A 16,653-nucleotide genomic window follows, 5' to 3' on the forward strand; every position below is an offset into this window, starting at 1 on the left:
CCATATAGACACCTTATCGGCAAGGGACAAACATTTCTCAGTCTCAACCTTGCGGAGATACCTGATAAAACTTGGATTTAAGCTTAAGATGGTTAACAAAAGAGCTGCTGTAATGGAATTGTCAGGTGGTGTATAGAATATTTGAGGAAAATTAAAAAAATTTGGGAGGAAGAAAGATCCATATATTATTTAGCCGAAACATGATATGATACATTTATGATTGATGTATGATTTCCATTCTCTGGGAAAAAAGTCTCTTTTTTGCCATAGTAAGAAAACCAAAAAAAAACAGCTTTCTACCTCCATATATGATAGAGCTACAGACAAGTTTAAAATGAGGAATGTATAGCCTCAACAAATAATTTTGTCGCGTATTATAGCGGCTTCCTAAGTGGAGTTCCTGTTTATATTTTCTAAAAACTAAGCAAACTGTTTCCAAAATAAAAATACAACACAGGGTTAAAATATTATGACTTACAAAAAGCGGGCGACATGAATCACGAGGCTTGGCCCCACATAGATATCTAATGGCCCCTTTTTGGAGTACAAACACTGAACTAAAAAGTGAATTTGAACATGAACCCCAAAAGCAAATTCCATATCGAAGGTGCGACTCGATAATCGCGAAGTATGCAGATCTGGCGATGGAGAAATTAAGACTGGTGGCAATAACCCTTAGGGCGTAGCAGCCTGATGAGACTATATTTCTATATACATTCAGAATATGGTCTTCAAATTTAAGGAACTTGTCTATGGAAAGACCCAAAAACTTACTGAACGGTGGCATATTGATGGCTTCATTATTTAAACATATATCATTTGTATTACATTTAAGAATATTTGTTTTGAAAACATTAAATGTCAAAAAATTTGCATCACACCAGTCTTTTATTTTTAACAAATCTGCACGTATATTGGCCTCCATTTGAGAAACATCAGAGTCGTGCCAGAGGATGGTGGTATCATCGGCACACCAGTTACCTGCAGTTGTGGCAGATCGTTCACATAAATGAGAAAAATTAAAAGACCAAGTACTGATCCTTGCGGAACACCCACATTTATATTAAGTTCCTTAGACATACCACCATTAAAGTTGACAGCCTGGACACGATTTGATAAGTAGGAACGAAACCACTCAAGGGCAGTTCCCCTGAAACCATAGAGCTCCAGTTTCATCAGCAGCACTCTGTGACTCATGCAGTCAAATGCCTTGGACAAGTCACAGAATACCGCTGCTGCAACTTCACCAACATTCAGTCGGTTGTACAGGTGCTCTAGAAAGCTAAAGATAGCATCATTTGTGCTCACAGACTCACAAAAGCCAAACTGCTGAAGACTCAATAGGCCAAATCTATTTGAAAATGAAACCATCCTCACCTTAACGAGCCGTTCCACTATCTTGGCTAAAGTAGGCAATAACTTTAGTTACATAGTAACTTACTTAGTTTTCTATTTCGTTTCTTAATATTGACAACAGGAAAAGCAGTGTTAAAATTGTTTAATACTATTTGATGAAAGCTATGCAGTGGGTTAACAGTAGTCAATACATTATTCCAACTTGACATATTGCAAAGCAAAGAGACTTGACTTGTTATAAGGGACTGATGGCGCTAAAAACTAAACTTATGAAATTAAAATTTTTGGTTAAACTCATTTAACGTACTTAAATCTTATATTTAAATTAAATATTATCTTGCTATCAACTATCCTGAATTTCTAACTTAATAAAACTAAACCAAAAAATCCCGAATAATAAAGTTTTAAATACAAATAAATTTTAAGGCCGGACCTGTGCAACTTTTCACACTTGAGTGGCTGTGACTAAGGTCAGGCGTTTAACAAAATAGTACGTGGGCACATGCAGTCACATTTTACGAATCAAATGTATAAATTCTTAAAAAAATGCTTAAAATATTTATTTATTTAATGAAATGATTAAATATCGCTTAGAATAATACTTTATGACTCTTTCCACATAAAATTTTGCGGTTTAAAGATGCATGTCATGTGACAATACAAGCAACACCGGCACACGGACTATTTGCGGTACATCAAAGATTCTAATAGATCTCTGAACTGAACTAAGTTATGGAATTTACCCAAGTTCGTGTTTCCTAACCTGACTTTTTTAGTGGTTATGCTACCGACTGTCAAATGTCAAATGTAATGTCAGATCTGACCCAAACAGCTGATATCGCGGACTGGACCGCTTTGTTTTGCCCAAAATTTACCAAAACATAATTTCAATATAATAAAAATAAAAGAAATTTAAGCATTATGCCTTTTTAGGATCGCTTTTTTTAGGTACTGACCTGATATGGCTCAAACGTATTTACAATCAATTTTAAGAGAGTGGGCTCCTTTAACAGATTTATTAGATAAATTACCGGCAAAAAGCGGAGGCCTATTTTCCTATGACGTTAAGGTAACTTGCCTGGACGTCTTGTCCGGGTTTTTAGTTTTGGGAACGAACATTGGTATATTATTCTGGTACGATCGTAAAAGAAAAGATTTGCAAAGGCTGAGATGTGAGGTAGGGAGGCAATAATATTTGGTCATAAAACTATATATGAACACCATAATTTTAGAACTCTCATTTGCCTATTACGTGTGTAAAAGCCGTGTCCACGGTGGACTATATGGTGGCTTGTGGCAATCAGGCTGGCAATGTTACCATCTTCCAAATACCAAAATCCCACCCCGAATCTCTGCCAGAAAATTTAAAACCACAACCTAAACAGGTAAGATTTTTGCATTATTGCCATTGTCCCATAATAATTATTCTCAAATTATTTTAGGTAGAGAGATATTCTGTAAGTGATCTGCATAAATCTCCAATAACTGCTCTTGAATGGTCAAAAAATGGAATGAAACTGTTTTCTGGCGATAAAGCTGGTAGTGTAGTATTAACAGAGTTAGATTTTTATATGGTAATTGAGCTTAATAAAAACGCCTGCCAGAAATAATATTGAATGTGTTGTAGCATGTGTGTAAGTCATTAGAAATACTTAATGAATCCTACGAGGTAGTGCAGCTTAGTTACAGGCAGCAACACCTACTTATTTCCACCACCTTTAGGAGTATTATATGCCATCACTTAGATAAATGGAAGGTATGCCAAGTGGGTAAAAAAGATAGAAAAGTGTAAGTCATGAGTAAAACCCATAAAAAGGTAGATAACAAAATAATATTAATTACTATGTAGACTTGGACAGTTTGGGGGAATTATATATCAACAAGGCTTCAAACCCAATGATGTTGTCTTATACTGTATGAGACCGGGATTAAGGATTTGGATAGCAGATTCTGAAGGAGAGGTCCAAAAGACTCTTTTGTTTAAAGTAAGTCTTAAGAAACATTAAAATAATTACTGAAAATTGAGATTATTGTAGGATTTATTAAGCAAAAATTGCCCCCAAGTGCCACTGCTCAATCCCATATCAAAAGCTTTACAGCAGCTCAAGCCTCAGAGGGAGGCCTCATTTGGTATAGTGCGGCAGTTTTGTGACAATTTACTGGTAACACATAATCAGGATGTGGTTTATGTCCTTGATCCTTCTAATATGAGTATTTTGGCAACAGTGAATAATTTGAGAAGGTATATTATTGTTTTGAAATTATCAATGGTATACAGGGTGAGTGGGTAGGGCCTGTTTGATACATCCATATGTTCTTATGTGATTCTGTTTTGTTTTCAAAATATAGCATAATTACAAACAAGGAAAATTTCCTATATTAACATGGTTTTAATTATAGCACTGTTTTAACAAATGTTTAAAAATACAACCTCTAAGGACATTCTACATATTTTGTCTGGGAAGGTCTCTTATTGATTTTCTAAGTAATTCATGTTTTTCTTTGACAATGCCGCATTTCCAAGGCATTGAATTAGGGCCTCCAGAGTGTCAACTTTCTCAAAATCAAATCAAATCAAATATGCTTTATTTTCACATAACATAAAAATGTTGTTGGCAAAGCTGACTTAAATATAGAGTAAACAAATGGGAACATATAAAAAATAAATTGGTCAATAAAATTAAAATAGTAGAATGTACAGAAAATTTAAATATCACATAATAAAGCATAATAAAAACCCTTAAAATAGTAGTAACTAAAATTGGTCAAAATCGGTATTGTAATTATTCATCATGCAATACTGTAAATACCACATTCACTCAATTTTTGTCACACCAAATCTGAACCTCTCATGGTAAGTTAATAAAGTTAAAGTCAGATGAACTTAAAAATAGTCCGAGAAGTAAGTATTCTTCTATAGTGTAGTAACCTTTTACAACTAACATCTTTCTTACCTCTCTCTCATAACTAACTCATAAGGAACTGTCTTATGAAAAGACTGTGGAAGAGGGTTAAATATTTTTTTACTTTCATAAAAAATTGATTTTTTGGTTAACCGTTTCTGTCCCAACGCCGCATATATATGTTTTTTAAAAAGTGGGTCTGTAGTCCCAGCCGCCTATATACATAGCCATATATACGTTCAAGGTGTTATGCTCTCAATTTACCAAAGCCGAAAATATGCGTTGCTTATAAAATTTTAGACCCATTGGTGTCCCAATGAAGTAGAAATATGTCCGAAAATGTTAGATTATTGTTCCCAAAGCCGCAAAATGTTGGCACCTAAGACAGGTCATGCGGACCCACGGCCGTATATATTTGTTCACTTATTTTAGATATGCTATATTTTAGCACTGGTGGCAACGCTGTTACATGCATAGTTCGAAGGTGAAGCTGCAGGTCGGTTGAACGATTTCGCGTGTTGAGAATTCAGTTTTCAAAATAATTTAGGGTACAACAGTCGCAATCACGCGCGTAATATGAGTAAAGCACGTGGTTCTAAGCGTAAAAGGCATGATGAGTGTGGAGACTTTTGTGGGCTATCAAAACAGGAATATGACGATATGTTGGAGATGTTAGACTTTGATGAAAAGCCATATGTCTCTAGTGGCAGTGAGTATTATCCCGATTCGGATGAAGATGACGAGATAAATGAAGTTATATTTGATGAGGTCGAAAATAGCAATAATGAGTTATCTGACGAAGAAAATCCCGTTGATGGTGAAAACAGAAACACAAATAATAAGTCACCTGAAGCGATTCAAGATAATTTGGCCCTAAAACAAAATTTGGTTCTGAAATGGAATAAAACTCTGTTTATTCCCGTAGTGCATGATTTTGATGATAGAGAGACCGGCGCACACTTGGACTCCATAGAAAATAAGTCAGATGCGATGCAGAAGTTATTTTTCTTTTATTTATGGACTCAGATATAGTTGAGATTATTGTCTCTGAAACCAACAAATATGCTTCCGAGGTTTATGCAAATAAAAATAATAAATGGCGCGAAACTGATATCAACGAATTTTACGTGTTTTTTGGTGTTATGTTCCTAGCCTCACGACATGGAAAAAATAGAGTAAAGGAAAACTGGTCAACTGATAAGTTGCTTCATGGGTAATTCTTCAAATTGATGTCAATATTCTGTAACCGCGTTATAAAAGTAAAAGAAAAAGAAAAGTAAGTTCTAAACCAATATCGATATATCCTTTATAATAAATAGAAGTGGAATATTTAAAAAAAAGCAAAATTTGTTTTTTTTAATTTAAGAAGAAGAATTTTAAATAATTATAAAATCACCTCCATGGACTGTAACTAACCAATGCATCGACATAAAACTCATCAAATATTACCATTAAAAATCCGAAATTATTTGTTATTTGTATTTTTCTGGACGGTAAAGGGGCTAATAATATATAAAAAAAAACAAATATCGATAAATAAAAAAAATATCATTTTGTATATTACCTAAAACATACCTGTAACCAGCTTATAAATCAACTCCGTGGCCAACCCTAAAATTAAAAAAAATACTAATAGATGTCGTGACAAGCAGTGTACCGAACTTTGAATCATTTTGTAAGAAATTCTTTTAGTTGTAGTGGGTGATGTGGATGTGTCAAGTATTTGTTTGAATTGTTTAAATTTCTTCAAAGTTTAATACCTAAGTAAGTATTTTTATTAATAATCAACTCCATTGCGTTTATAATAAACCAATCATATATAAAAATATGCTTTTTTTGCTTTAATTAGAAACAATGTCATGACCATTATCCGCATGCTACTAAATGTGAGGTCATTAAGTAAGTAACTTTATATTTTTGACGTAGTAACTTTATATTTTTGAATTTATTGGAAAATATCACCTCCATGGACATCCACTCCGTGGATTTCGAAGTCCACGGAGTTGATCGATGTCCATGGAGCTGATTTACTTGTGTATATATTTATCGGAATTTAAAAATGTATTAGAAATGCGAATATTTATATAAATATTTTTTACTAGGCCTGTTACAATGACCAAAAAAAAGGAAATTGGCGATGAAAAAAAAAAGAAAACAAAAACGAGAAGCAGAGCAAAGGCCTAGGAATAAAATTAATTAAGTTCAAAGTGCTCATTTTGGGGGCTCAAAACCTCAAGTTTCGATGCACACTATTGTCTGGTATCGAAAAGTGTGTGAGGATATTAAAGCTGAAAGTTTTTGCAGCTTCTCAGAATGCCTTCGTCACGACCCCTCTGCTATAGTTGCTCATTTAGCACCACTGATAAAAACAATAAGAGAAATCATGCCATTTTTAAACAGGGTACATTTTTGAAGTGATGGGCCAAGTACCCAATATAAAAATAAAACCATGTTTCAGTTTATTGGAACTGAGTTGGTTAATCAACTTGGTCTCGGTGAAATATTTTGGAATTACTTCGAAAGCGGACACGGAAAAGGAGCAGTGGATGGGGTTGGTGGCTGTCTAAAAAGAACTGCCGACCGATTAGTAGCTAATGGATATTATATTTCAAATTTTGAGCAACTAATCATTCATCTAAAAGATGCTTGTCCTGGAATCCAAATCGAAAGCATTACAAAAAAAAGGCATTATTAAATGCGATAAATTATTACCCGATAATTTAAAACCATTTAAGGGTACGACGAGTGTACATCAGTTATACTGGAATGAAAGGGAGCCATATAATTTACAACTTCGTCGACTTAGTTGCCCAAGCTTAATTTTAGGCACATACTGCGCTCATTATAAATTAGGACATTTTCTCATAAAAACGCAGTTTTCATCTTTACCTTCTAAAGCGGTTAGTTACAATGACATTTATTCAGATTCCGAAGACGATCAGCCTTTATCTTCCTTTATGGAGATAAATCAGATAAAAGCTCCAAGCTTACCAAGTAAAAATTCCTTTGTCCTGGTTGAATGGCCAAAATGCTCTAAAATTTATTACGTTGGGCAAATCATTGGCACAGTAACTGACAAAATCTTTGATATAAAATTTATGAGACTTCCTTCACTCAAAAATAAGTTCGTGTTTATTTGGCCAACACAAGAGGATACAGCCCCAGTATCTTTGGACGGTATACTCAAAACTTTGGCAAGCCCGTTTGTTTTTACTTTTTCTTTTTTAAGGAAGATACTTTTCCGAATTACATAACAGTGAAATAAGAAGTATCTTTAATGTAAAAGATGATATATAAAGGTGATCATAGATCTTAGGATTTCATAGATTATATTTTAATGACCCATTTTCAGGCTGCAATATTTCCTTCTAATTAAATACAAAGCATGACACTGCAAACCTCATGGACATTAATGACTGGCCTTTGTAAGAGATACAAGGTATTTTTATTTAAAAAATAGAATGTTTTGTAAAATAAAGTAATATGAATTTTCTTGCTTTTAGGTTATTCCATATTACCTTTAACTGAAAGGATTATTTGATTTACCAAGATAGCCAAATTGAACTACATATATATATATATATATATTATATATATATCCATACACTGAGAACATAGATTTTGGGATAGATATTGCAAGCCAGTCATACAATACAAAATAAATTATTTGTTTAAATGCTTAGTTATCCATTTGGTATACTTCTTAGAATATATTTTTATTAATATGTTAAACAAATTAGGTTTTTAGTTATGTGAAGAACTCCATGGTAAGTGTTATCATCTCCATGGACAGTGTTTTTTTAATTCTTTTTATAAAGCTGGATTAGTTTTATTTCATTTATGGCCGCTTTATATTTGGTATTATTAAGTTAAAACAGATTAGTTTTGTTAATATACACATTTTTTATTATAATAATTTAGTAATTCCAAATTTTTATTTCTTTTTTTTAAGTTTATGAAATTGTCCCTCTTTTTAAGAAAGACCCTCATACACCAATATATCCGAAATAATATCAAGGAATCGTTTCCAAGCAATCCTTGGCATGCTACACTTTTCAGATAATGCTGAGCAAAAAGAAGGCGATTCTTTTCACAAACTGCGAACAGTGCTCAATAAAATTACAACACAGTTCCAAAAGTACTTCACTCCATTTAAAAATCTTGCTATTGACAAGAGCTTAGTTCTTTTCAAGGGGCGTTTGAGATTTAAACAGTACATAAAGACCAAACGCCATCGTTTTGGAATAAAACTTTTTCTAATATGTGACTGCGAGACAGGATATGTATTAGGTGTTATTGTCTATACTGGAAAATCGACAGATATAACTCTGTTCCAAGATCTTGGAATATCAGGCTCAGTAGTAGCAAATCTTATGGAACCATATTTGAATAAAGGCCATAACCTGTATACAGACAACTGGTACACTAGCCCTACTTTGTGTACATACCTGCATAAACATAAGACTAATTCCTGCGGGACAGTCCGTGCTAATCGTAAAGAGATGCCCAATTTAACTCAAAAATTATCTAAAGGCGAATCTATCTCGATGTGTGCCGAAAATCTGCTTTGTGTGAAATGAAAGGATAGACGTGATGTTATGATGCTGACTACTTTTCATGAAGATCGCATGGTAACGTTAGACAAAGTAGATTTCAAGAGTCCATACAAAAACAAGTGCTTGTTATAAATTACAACGAAAATATGGGTGCAAAAGATCGATCAGATATGATGTTGAGCTCCACAAAATGGTATAAAAAGCTATTTTTCCACATGGTTGATCTGTCTCTTCTTAATGCACATGCACTCTATTTGACCCAATCTTCAGAAATGCTACCTCTTGCAGATTATCAACTTACCATTACAGGGGCACTTTTTGATAGGTAAGTTTGTAATATTTTTTTTTTATTGTGCACTTATTTCTTCATCTTGTTTCAGACATAAACATGAAAAAAACAGAAGTATAAACCTTTTAACCAAGAATCCTCAAAGGCTCAAAGGGCGACATTTTCCTAGTTCAGTTCCTGATAAGAAAGTGAAGCGAAGTGTCGTTTGTAGCCACAGAAAATACCAGAAAAAAAAGAAGCGAATACATGTGTGCAAGATGTGGAGTCGGCCTTTGTGTCAGTGCCATGTTTTGAGGCGTACCACACAAAAGAAAACTTTTAATGTTACTTTACATAACATTTTTTTTAAAGTTGTTTCTGCTCTTTGAGTACTTTTGAAAAGAAACTGTTTAAGTTTGTTAAAAAAAGCTCATTAAAAAAACGTTGTCTGGTCATTTATTTGTTTATATATATGCGACGTATATATAAGGCAATGGGACTCTAAGAATGGAAAAACCTTTGGGATTGAGGGACCAACATGCAAATTAAGGCCCGGGATACAAAGGGTTAAGGAAGATTTAGGGATTGGTAAATTTATATTATATGAGGACCGAGTGTTATTTACATTTTCCGATTGGATAACTAAAGAATACTTCTGATGCGTCAAGCAAACAGTCTTCAGTATAAATAAAGATGGAAGAGCCAAGATTTCCTGGATAATAAAGTGAGTTTTGCAAGACTTATGATACTTATTTTATTTATTTATTCATCTATGGTTCATCCATTTAAAATACAAAGTTATCAAAAGTCTCTAACTTATATCTAGACTAAAATCATAAATACACATATCCATATACATACAAGTTCATTTAAAATCCTAAACTTTACATAAAATATTAAAATCCTAGATTAAAAGAAGAGGTCAAATATCACACAGTATGCAAACATTACAAGTTATTTATTTGAGCTTACCATGTAGAAAATACATGTCCAGCATATCCCGCCTATGTTCCAATGTGTTTAGCTTGAGTATGAAAAAAAATTCCTCATAAGTAAAATTCTCTCTAACTAAACCTGCCATTCTAATGAACTTCCGCTGTACCCTTTCAATACATTGAACGTACACTGAAAGGATGGTGAGCACACTACAGAACAGTATTCTACTATAGGTCGAACCAAAGAGCAATATAATCTTTATAATATTTACCGAAAGACTCACTGTAAGGCGCTGAACGAGGTCCAACGCTGCCATAGCTTTGACGACCATATAGTGGAAATGTGGTGTAAAAGAAAGTTTGGAATCAAGAGTTATACCGAGATCCTTAACTTTGTCTGTCTGATTTTGAGAGAGAAATGCCATTTAACCCGTAGTCATTTTCAGTAAATGTTCCCCTACAAAAAGAGAAAACGCTACATTTGGAAACATTCAGATCTATCCTGTTTAAGATGCACCACTGCTGGAATCTGTCTAGGTCTGCTCGCAAAAGTAGACATTCGCCATCTGATTCTATTGGGCAAAAGAACTTTATGTAATCAGCAAACCTTAATACTTTGCTCCTGACAATGCACAGCAGAAGGTCCAGCACAAATTATATGAATAAAATTGGTCCTGAATGAGACCCCTGCGGGATGCCAGAGGAAACTTTAATTGGATCGCAATTTTACATATTGAGTTCTACCTGTTCTGAACTTCGAATCCAACCTAATAGAGCAGCGGCAAAACCAAGAGCCTCAAGTTTTGCAAGAAGCAAGTTATGATTGACTCTGTCAAATGCCTTTGAGAAAGTCCGTATAGACGGAGTCAACCCAGGATTCTGTGCCATGTTCTATCAGGACAAATACTTGTTCTATGCCTTTTTCCTTCAACTCGATACTCCTAGCTAGTAAACATTTTCTGGTGACTATTTGAACTCCACTCCCTCGTTTCTTAGTAGAACTGTTCGAGCTGCGGTCGACCCTAAAGATGTTTAAATCTGTCAAACTGAGCTCTGCATCAGAGACATCATCACTCAGCCAGGATACATGAATACTTGGATTATTATACACTACTAAATCGAGAATCGAATCTGTCATGATATAAGTTATGAAAGGAACTCATATTGGACAAAACAGTCAGTGAATTAATTTCCCTTAGCGATTCTGATGAAACATTGGTATTCGATGGCGTATCATTGATCTGTCATACACAGTTTGGAAGATTAAAGTCTCCGACAATGAACATATCGGCATAAATGCCTTCAGTGATAGCTTAAAGCCAAAATGTCATAGACACCAGAATTAACTGCCTGCTGAAACGATCGCAATTTGAATTTAAAACCATCAGCATTCTGATAATATACTAAACAAGACAAGACGTTTATTAGTATCATTATCGATTACTTTCCTCTTTGTTTTGCCGCTACTTGAGGAAAATCCTGATACCTAAGAAGATATAAATGTCTTCCCAAAAACAAATCCCATAGCGTAAGTTTGATTTGACCAATGAAAAATAGGTGTCTGTAGCTACTAATATAAATACATTACTTCTAATTGTTCGTTTAGCAAAACATCCAGATGACAACTTAGAACAGAGCTGCTCAATGTGATTGTCGAGCTGTAATATACTGTTAATAAGTATACTTAAGGATTTATTAAAATTATTAATAGTAACGACTTGTGAACCTAAAGAAACATTTAAAATATTAATTTTTAAAAGATTAAATAATAATAATAAGTTGCTGTCACACCATCTTTTAATACCAGCTAGCTCCGCGTTCACCATTTCTCGGAGGATAGTTTTCTCATTTTAAACCGGCCCCACAAACGATGCTCCATTGGTGTGAGGTCTGGAGATCTTGGAGGCCAACAAGGTAAAAACACAAAATCTACAGCATCACAAGAACATTTAATAAAATGACAAAGGTTACACGTTTCATAAAGTGGCACTATCTATGTACAAAGAACTCAACTAAACAATCGAATTACCTTATACATTTCAGAAATCTAAAAATCATTTGAGAGTCTAGAATTATTTAAGGTTATTAAAAACTAGGTGGCGATCAAATTCGAACCTTTCAGCAAGTCTAGTTTTTTACTATTATTGCACTGATGAAGTATTTTTATATTTTGGCTGTCAGGAAAATTATGTTTGGAGTCGAGGAGGCGATTAGCAAAAGCCGATCTGGTTGGTGACTGTGATGTCGGTATTTTTAAATTTATTATATTGAGCCTTGTGTTCACTAATCCTAGTAGAAATCCTTTGTCATTTTATTAAATGTTTTTGTGATGCTGTAGATTTTGTGTTTTTACCTTTTATAAAATTGTATGACCAGCATATTTGGGATAATGGATGAATTTTTTGAGTTTATCATTCTGATGTTCAGAGGAATTTCCTCTAAAAATGCTTTTAACACATTTCGCAAAGAAAACTAAGTAGGTCTCTCCTGTGAGACGATTTTCTAAAATGTGTGGGCCAATTAAATAACTATCGACCTTAAACTGGTGCTGAAAATTAGTTTCGACTGTTGTGTGGACATTTTCGTCTGACCATACATGAGTATTATTGATGCCATCACGGGTGAATGGTTACTTCATGGGTAAAAAAGTATGCGCACTACAACAGGACCATTTTGACGATTCACGAAGAATGGAGTAGCAATTTAGTCAATTCTTCGTGAGCTGTTCGTTGCTTTATCTTCTATGAAATTTAGAATATTTTCTACTTCCTCTAAATCTCGTCTAGTGGAATTGACACAAACCGAAGCAAACAACTGATTTATTGCCTACAGCATTTGTGATAAGAACTGGTAAACTATTTAAAACATTTTAATTATGCTATAATTTAAAAATAAATGAGAATCGGATAGGAACATGTGGAACATATCCTGCACTATTATAGTAATGTGTGTGATACAATTTAAAAACATAAAAAAGACAAAATATATATATAATGCTTACTTTCACACTTATTATAAATAAAAATATGCTAAAAAAGATAAAATACAAACTTTTCTCTTTAGGATTTTGGACGTGGCCACTTATAAAGATGAGTTGTTTATTCTGGAGGAAGAGAGAAGTATAATAAGAATCTCATATCATCCCGAAATCACTGGTAAGACTAGTTTTAGTTCTGGACTGCCTGGCAGAAATACGAATTTAAATAATAAGGCATCTTTTAGTATTTTCAGGCGATACTAATATCGCTATAGACAATGCCATATCGAATGCGGAGGAGGCTCAAGAATCTTTAAAACCCGAAACTAAAACGTTCGATGAGATCAGCAAAGAAGACTTTGACGATGGCATTCTGTTTAGAAAAAAAGCCCGAAGGAAAAACTACAATAAAGAAATTGATATAAAAAGCACCAACAAATGCTCAGACATAATTAATAGTGCCGACCCTAATTTGTACACCCGGTACACTTTTCTAATATATATTATTTTTACTTCTTTGCAATGTTAATTTTAGGCCAACAATAATGAATATAAGCACGGTAGGAGTGTTGCCCGACTTAAGAAGTCCCGAATCTATAGTGAACGACATTGAGAGCAAAGAGAAAATGCTTTCAGACGTTTTAAACTTGGACAAGGTGAAAATAACATTGGACAACCCTGATAATGAAAGTAAGGAGGCAAATGTTAAGGAGGATATTGTGGATGTGAGACATTATGGTCCTAAGGGCTTAGTGAAATCAGTAAGGAATCGGGAGAGAAAATTAGAGAAGCCAACGGGCATTACTCAAGGTAAGTGTAATAAACTGTTAGTTTGAATGATTTGAATTGCTCCAAATGCCATCCATTAACCTTGAGAGATTCGGGGGGGATATCATGGAGGAAATGACATTTGAAGACAGGATTTATTCAGGTTCTCAAGAGGTTGTAGATGGTTTCGCGAATTTTCGTGTTTATTAATGATAACGATTTAATATGCTCGCTTTTTAAACCCATGTCCTTTTTTTGTGGTCCGCTGGTCTCTGAAGATTACAATATAAAAGCATTAAAGGCCATTGGTCCACATGACATTCCAGCTTATGTATTAAAGTATGTAATTGTATTTTAGGAGGGTTTAAGTACTACAGATATGTATTCACTAGTCTCAGAAATAACAAATAATCTTAATATCAGTAGTAAAGTCATAGTGGTGTTTATACAGGGTGTTTTAGAACTATGGGATCAAACTTCTAGGGGTTGTTCAGTGCAACAGTAGAATCCATTTGAGTATAGGAACCCATGTCCGGAAATGTGTCACAACGGCCCTAAGACGCGTTTAAATTTAGAAAAAATATTAATTACCTAAATAGCATCTGATGCATTTATTTTTACCTTTTGTATATGATACCATCACAACAATTGTTTAAAATGTCTTCCTCCAACCTCAATACACCGATTTAAACGTCGCACATGATTTCGGCATTTTTAGACTACACTAAAAATTTGATCCTCGTTTTGAATGATTTCAAATGCTGCTGTTCTTCGTCCAATTAAGTCTAGCTCTGATTCTACTGCAGTTTCGTAGACTAAAGACTTTACATGTACCCACAAGAAAAAATCGAGCGACGTTAAATCGGGTGACCTAGGAGGCCAAGAAACTGCTCCAACGGTGCCCAAACCGCTGAGCCAAATACTCGCGTACTTGTACAGCAAAGTGAGCCAGCGCTCCATCATGCTGAAACCACATTTGCTGTCTAACTTTTAGTGGAACATTTTCAAGGAGTTCTGGGAGAACTTCCTCCAAGAAATGCAGATAAATAGGTCCTGTTAACCGTTCCGGTAGAAGGTATGGCCCAATTAAATAATCATCAACAATGCCTGCCCATACGTTGACAGACCAACGATTTTGATGTTTTCTTGGAAAAATTGCATAAGGATTTTCTTCGTCCCAAACATGGCTATTCCTACTATTAAAAATACCGTCTCTTGTGAAAGAGGCTTCATCGGTCCACGAAACATATCGTAAAAAATTTGGTTGTGCAATGAATTGTGATCCAGAAGCCATCGACAAAATTGAACTCTAGCATGATAATCGGTTGCAGTCTGCAGGGCTGCTTGAACTATCTGGAAGTGGTAAGGATGGAGTTTTTGCTCGTGTAGTACCCGCCAGACAGAAGCGTTACTCGTATTCATATTCTTAGCGACGTCACGTGTGCTATTTAATGGTTCATCGGCAACTCGCTGAAGCACCTCTTCTTCAAATTCGACCGTTCTTACGGTTCGAGCAACACCACTATCATGCATCTTGGTCTTAAACATGCCTGTCTCAGCGAGCCGCCGATGAACCGCAATAAACTTTTTGTATCCAGGATGCTGTCGTTCGGGATAACGTTCATGATACAACCGCGATGCTGCTCGTGCATTGCAGTTTGTTGCTCCGTATGCCAAATGCATATCCGCCAATTCTTGATTGCTAAAGTTTTCCATTAGCAATAAATGTTTAAAAATTGTAAGCTATAAAATGTTTAAACATGACATTGAGAATTGACATTGATTTTAAACAATTGTTATTATGGTATCACGTACAAAAGGTAAAAATAAATGCAGCAGATCCTATTTAGGTAATTAATGTTTTTTATAAATTTTAACGCGTCTTAGGGCCGTAGTGACGCATTTTTCCGGACATGGGTTCCTATATTCAAATGTATTCTTCTGTTGCACTGAACAACCCCCAGAAGTTTGATCCCATAGTTCTGAAACACCCTGTATATACATACCACACACGCTCCCAATCAACTTCATAAGTAAAAAAAATGTGTTAAAATACATATAGATATCCATTTTAAAAACAAAACAGAGATTTATATTTTTTTCCCGTAATAGCTGCAATTTTTAACCTACTCCGCCTTAATATGTCAATAAAATCCTGTAATGGATTTTCTCTAAAAATATATCAGCAAAAATGTACCAGTAAATGTAATTTAGAGCATTACTGTACTCATAATTCTTCAACTTTTTTCCCAATAAAACATAGATATTATTTATATTTTGAATGTTAATTTTAAATTTATATTCAAGTTTTACTTTAACCCATGTTAAGAATCTGCTCGTTACTGTATTTAAGGCAAAGCTTTAAGCGGTACCAGCTAAAAATATCTTTTACTCATTTGAGGATTATCTCCAGTCTAACTTTGAAGTAATAGTTTTGAGTAATAAACCATTTTTGTTGGTCAAAAGTTTTATTCTATTTGCCTTTTAAATTTCTTGACTTGTGTAAGAGTACTTGTATTTGTTGACACTATTATATAAATTAATACAACTGTAGAAAAATTTTAAAGGAATTTCCATTACTGTCTCGTAAAAATATGTCATTAATTGTAGTCATAAACCTTCCCAACGATTGGAAAGTGAGCAATATCCAACTATCAGAAGCGGAACAACAAAAACCCAAACCGAGATTGACTTCCAAGAGCATCCCAATAGTGAGAAACTCGAATGATAGCACCTCTTCGGCCAACGATTCATCTTTGAGCGATTGGGAAATTGTTTAAAACACTCTTTTTTTTTAATTTTAAATATTAGCGTTTAATGCATTTATTGTACTGTTCCTTGTAAGATATAAGAATAAAATTTTATTTCTATTGGCATTAAATTTATTTAA

The 16,653-nt window shown here is 34.2% G+C and overlaps 1 protein-coding gene across 1 annotated transcript; it reads left to right on the forward strand.

Moving 5' to 3' along the window:
* Positions 1-2,158: 2,158 nt before the first annotated feature.
* Positions 2,159-16,633, forward strand: LOC126733941 (WD repeat-containing protein CG11141). The gene is made up of 10 exons (XM_050437434.1): positions 2,159-2,533; positions 2,589-2,741; positions 2,799-2,930; positions 2,984-3,144; positions 3,206-3,341; positions 3,393-3,598; positions 13,082-13,173; positions 13,241-13,478; positions 13,531-13,805; positions 16,374-16,633. The coding sequence occupies exons 1-10, from the start codon at positions 2,318-2,320 to the stop codon at positions 16,541-16,543; spliced, it is 1,779 nt and encodes a 592-aa protein (XP_050293391.1). The 5' UTR covers positions 2,159-2,317; the 3' UTR covers positions 16,544-16,633.
* The last annotated feature ends 20 nt before the right edge of the window (positions 16,634-16,653 follow it).

The sequence above is a fragment of the Anthonomus grandis genome, chromosome 1, assembly GCF_022605725.1.
Source record: "Anthonomus grandis grandis chromosome 1, icAntGran1.3, whole genome shotgun sequence".
In the NCBI taxonomy this organism is placed as follows: domain Eukaryota; kingdom Metazoa; phylum Arthropoda; class Insecta; order Coleoptera; family Curculionidae; genus Anthonomus; species Anthonomus grandis.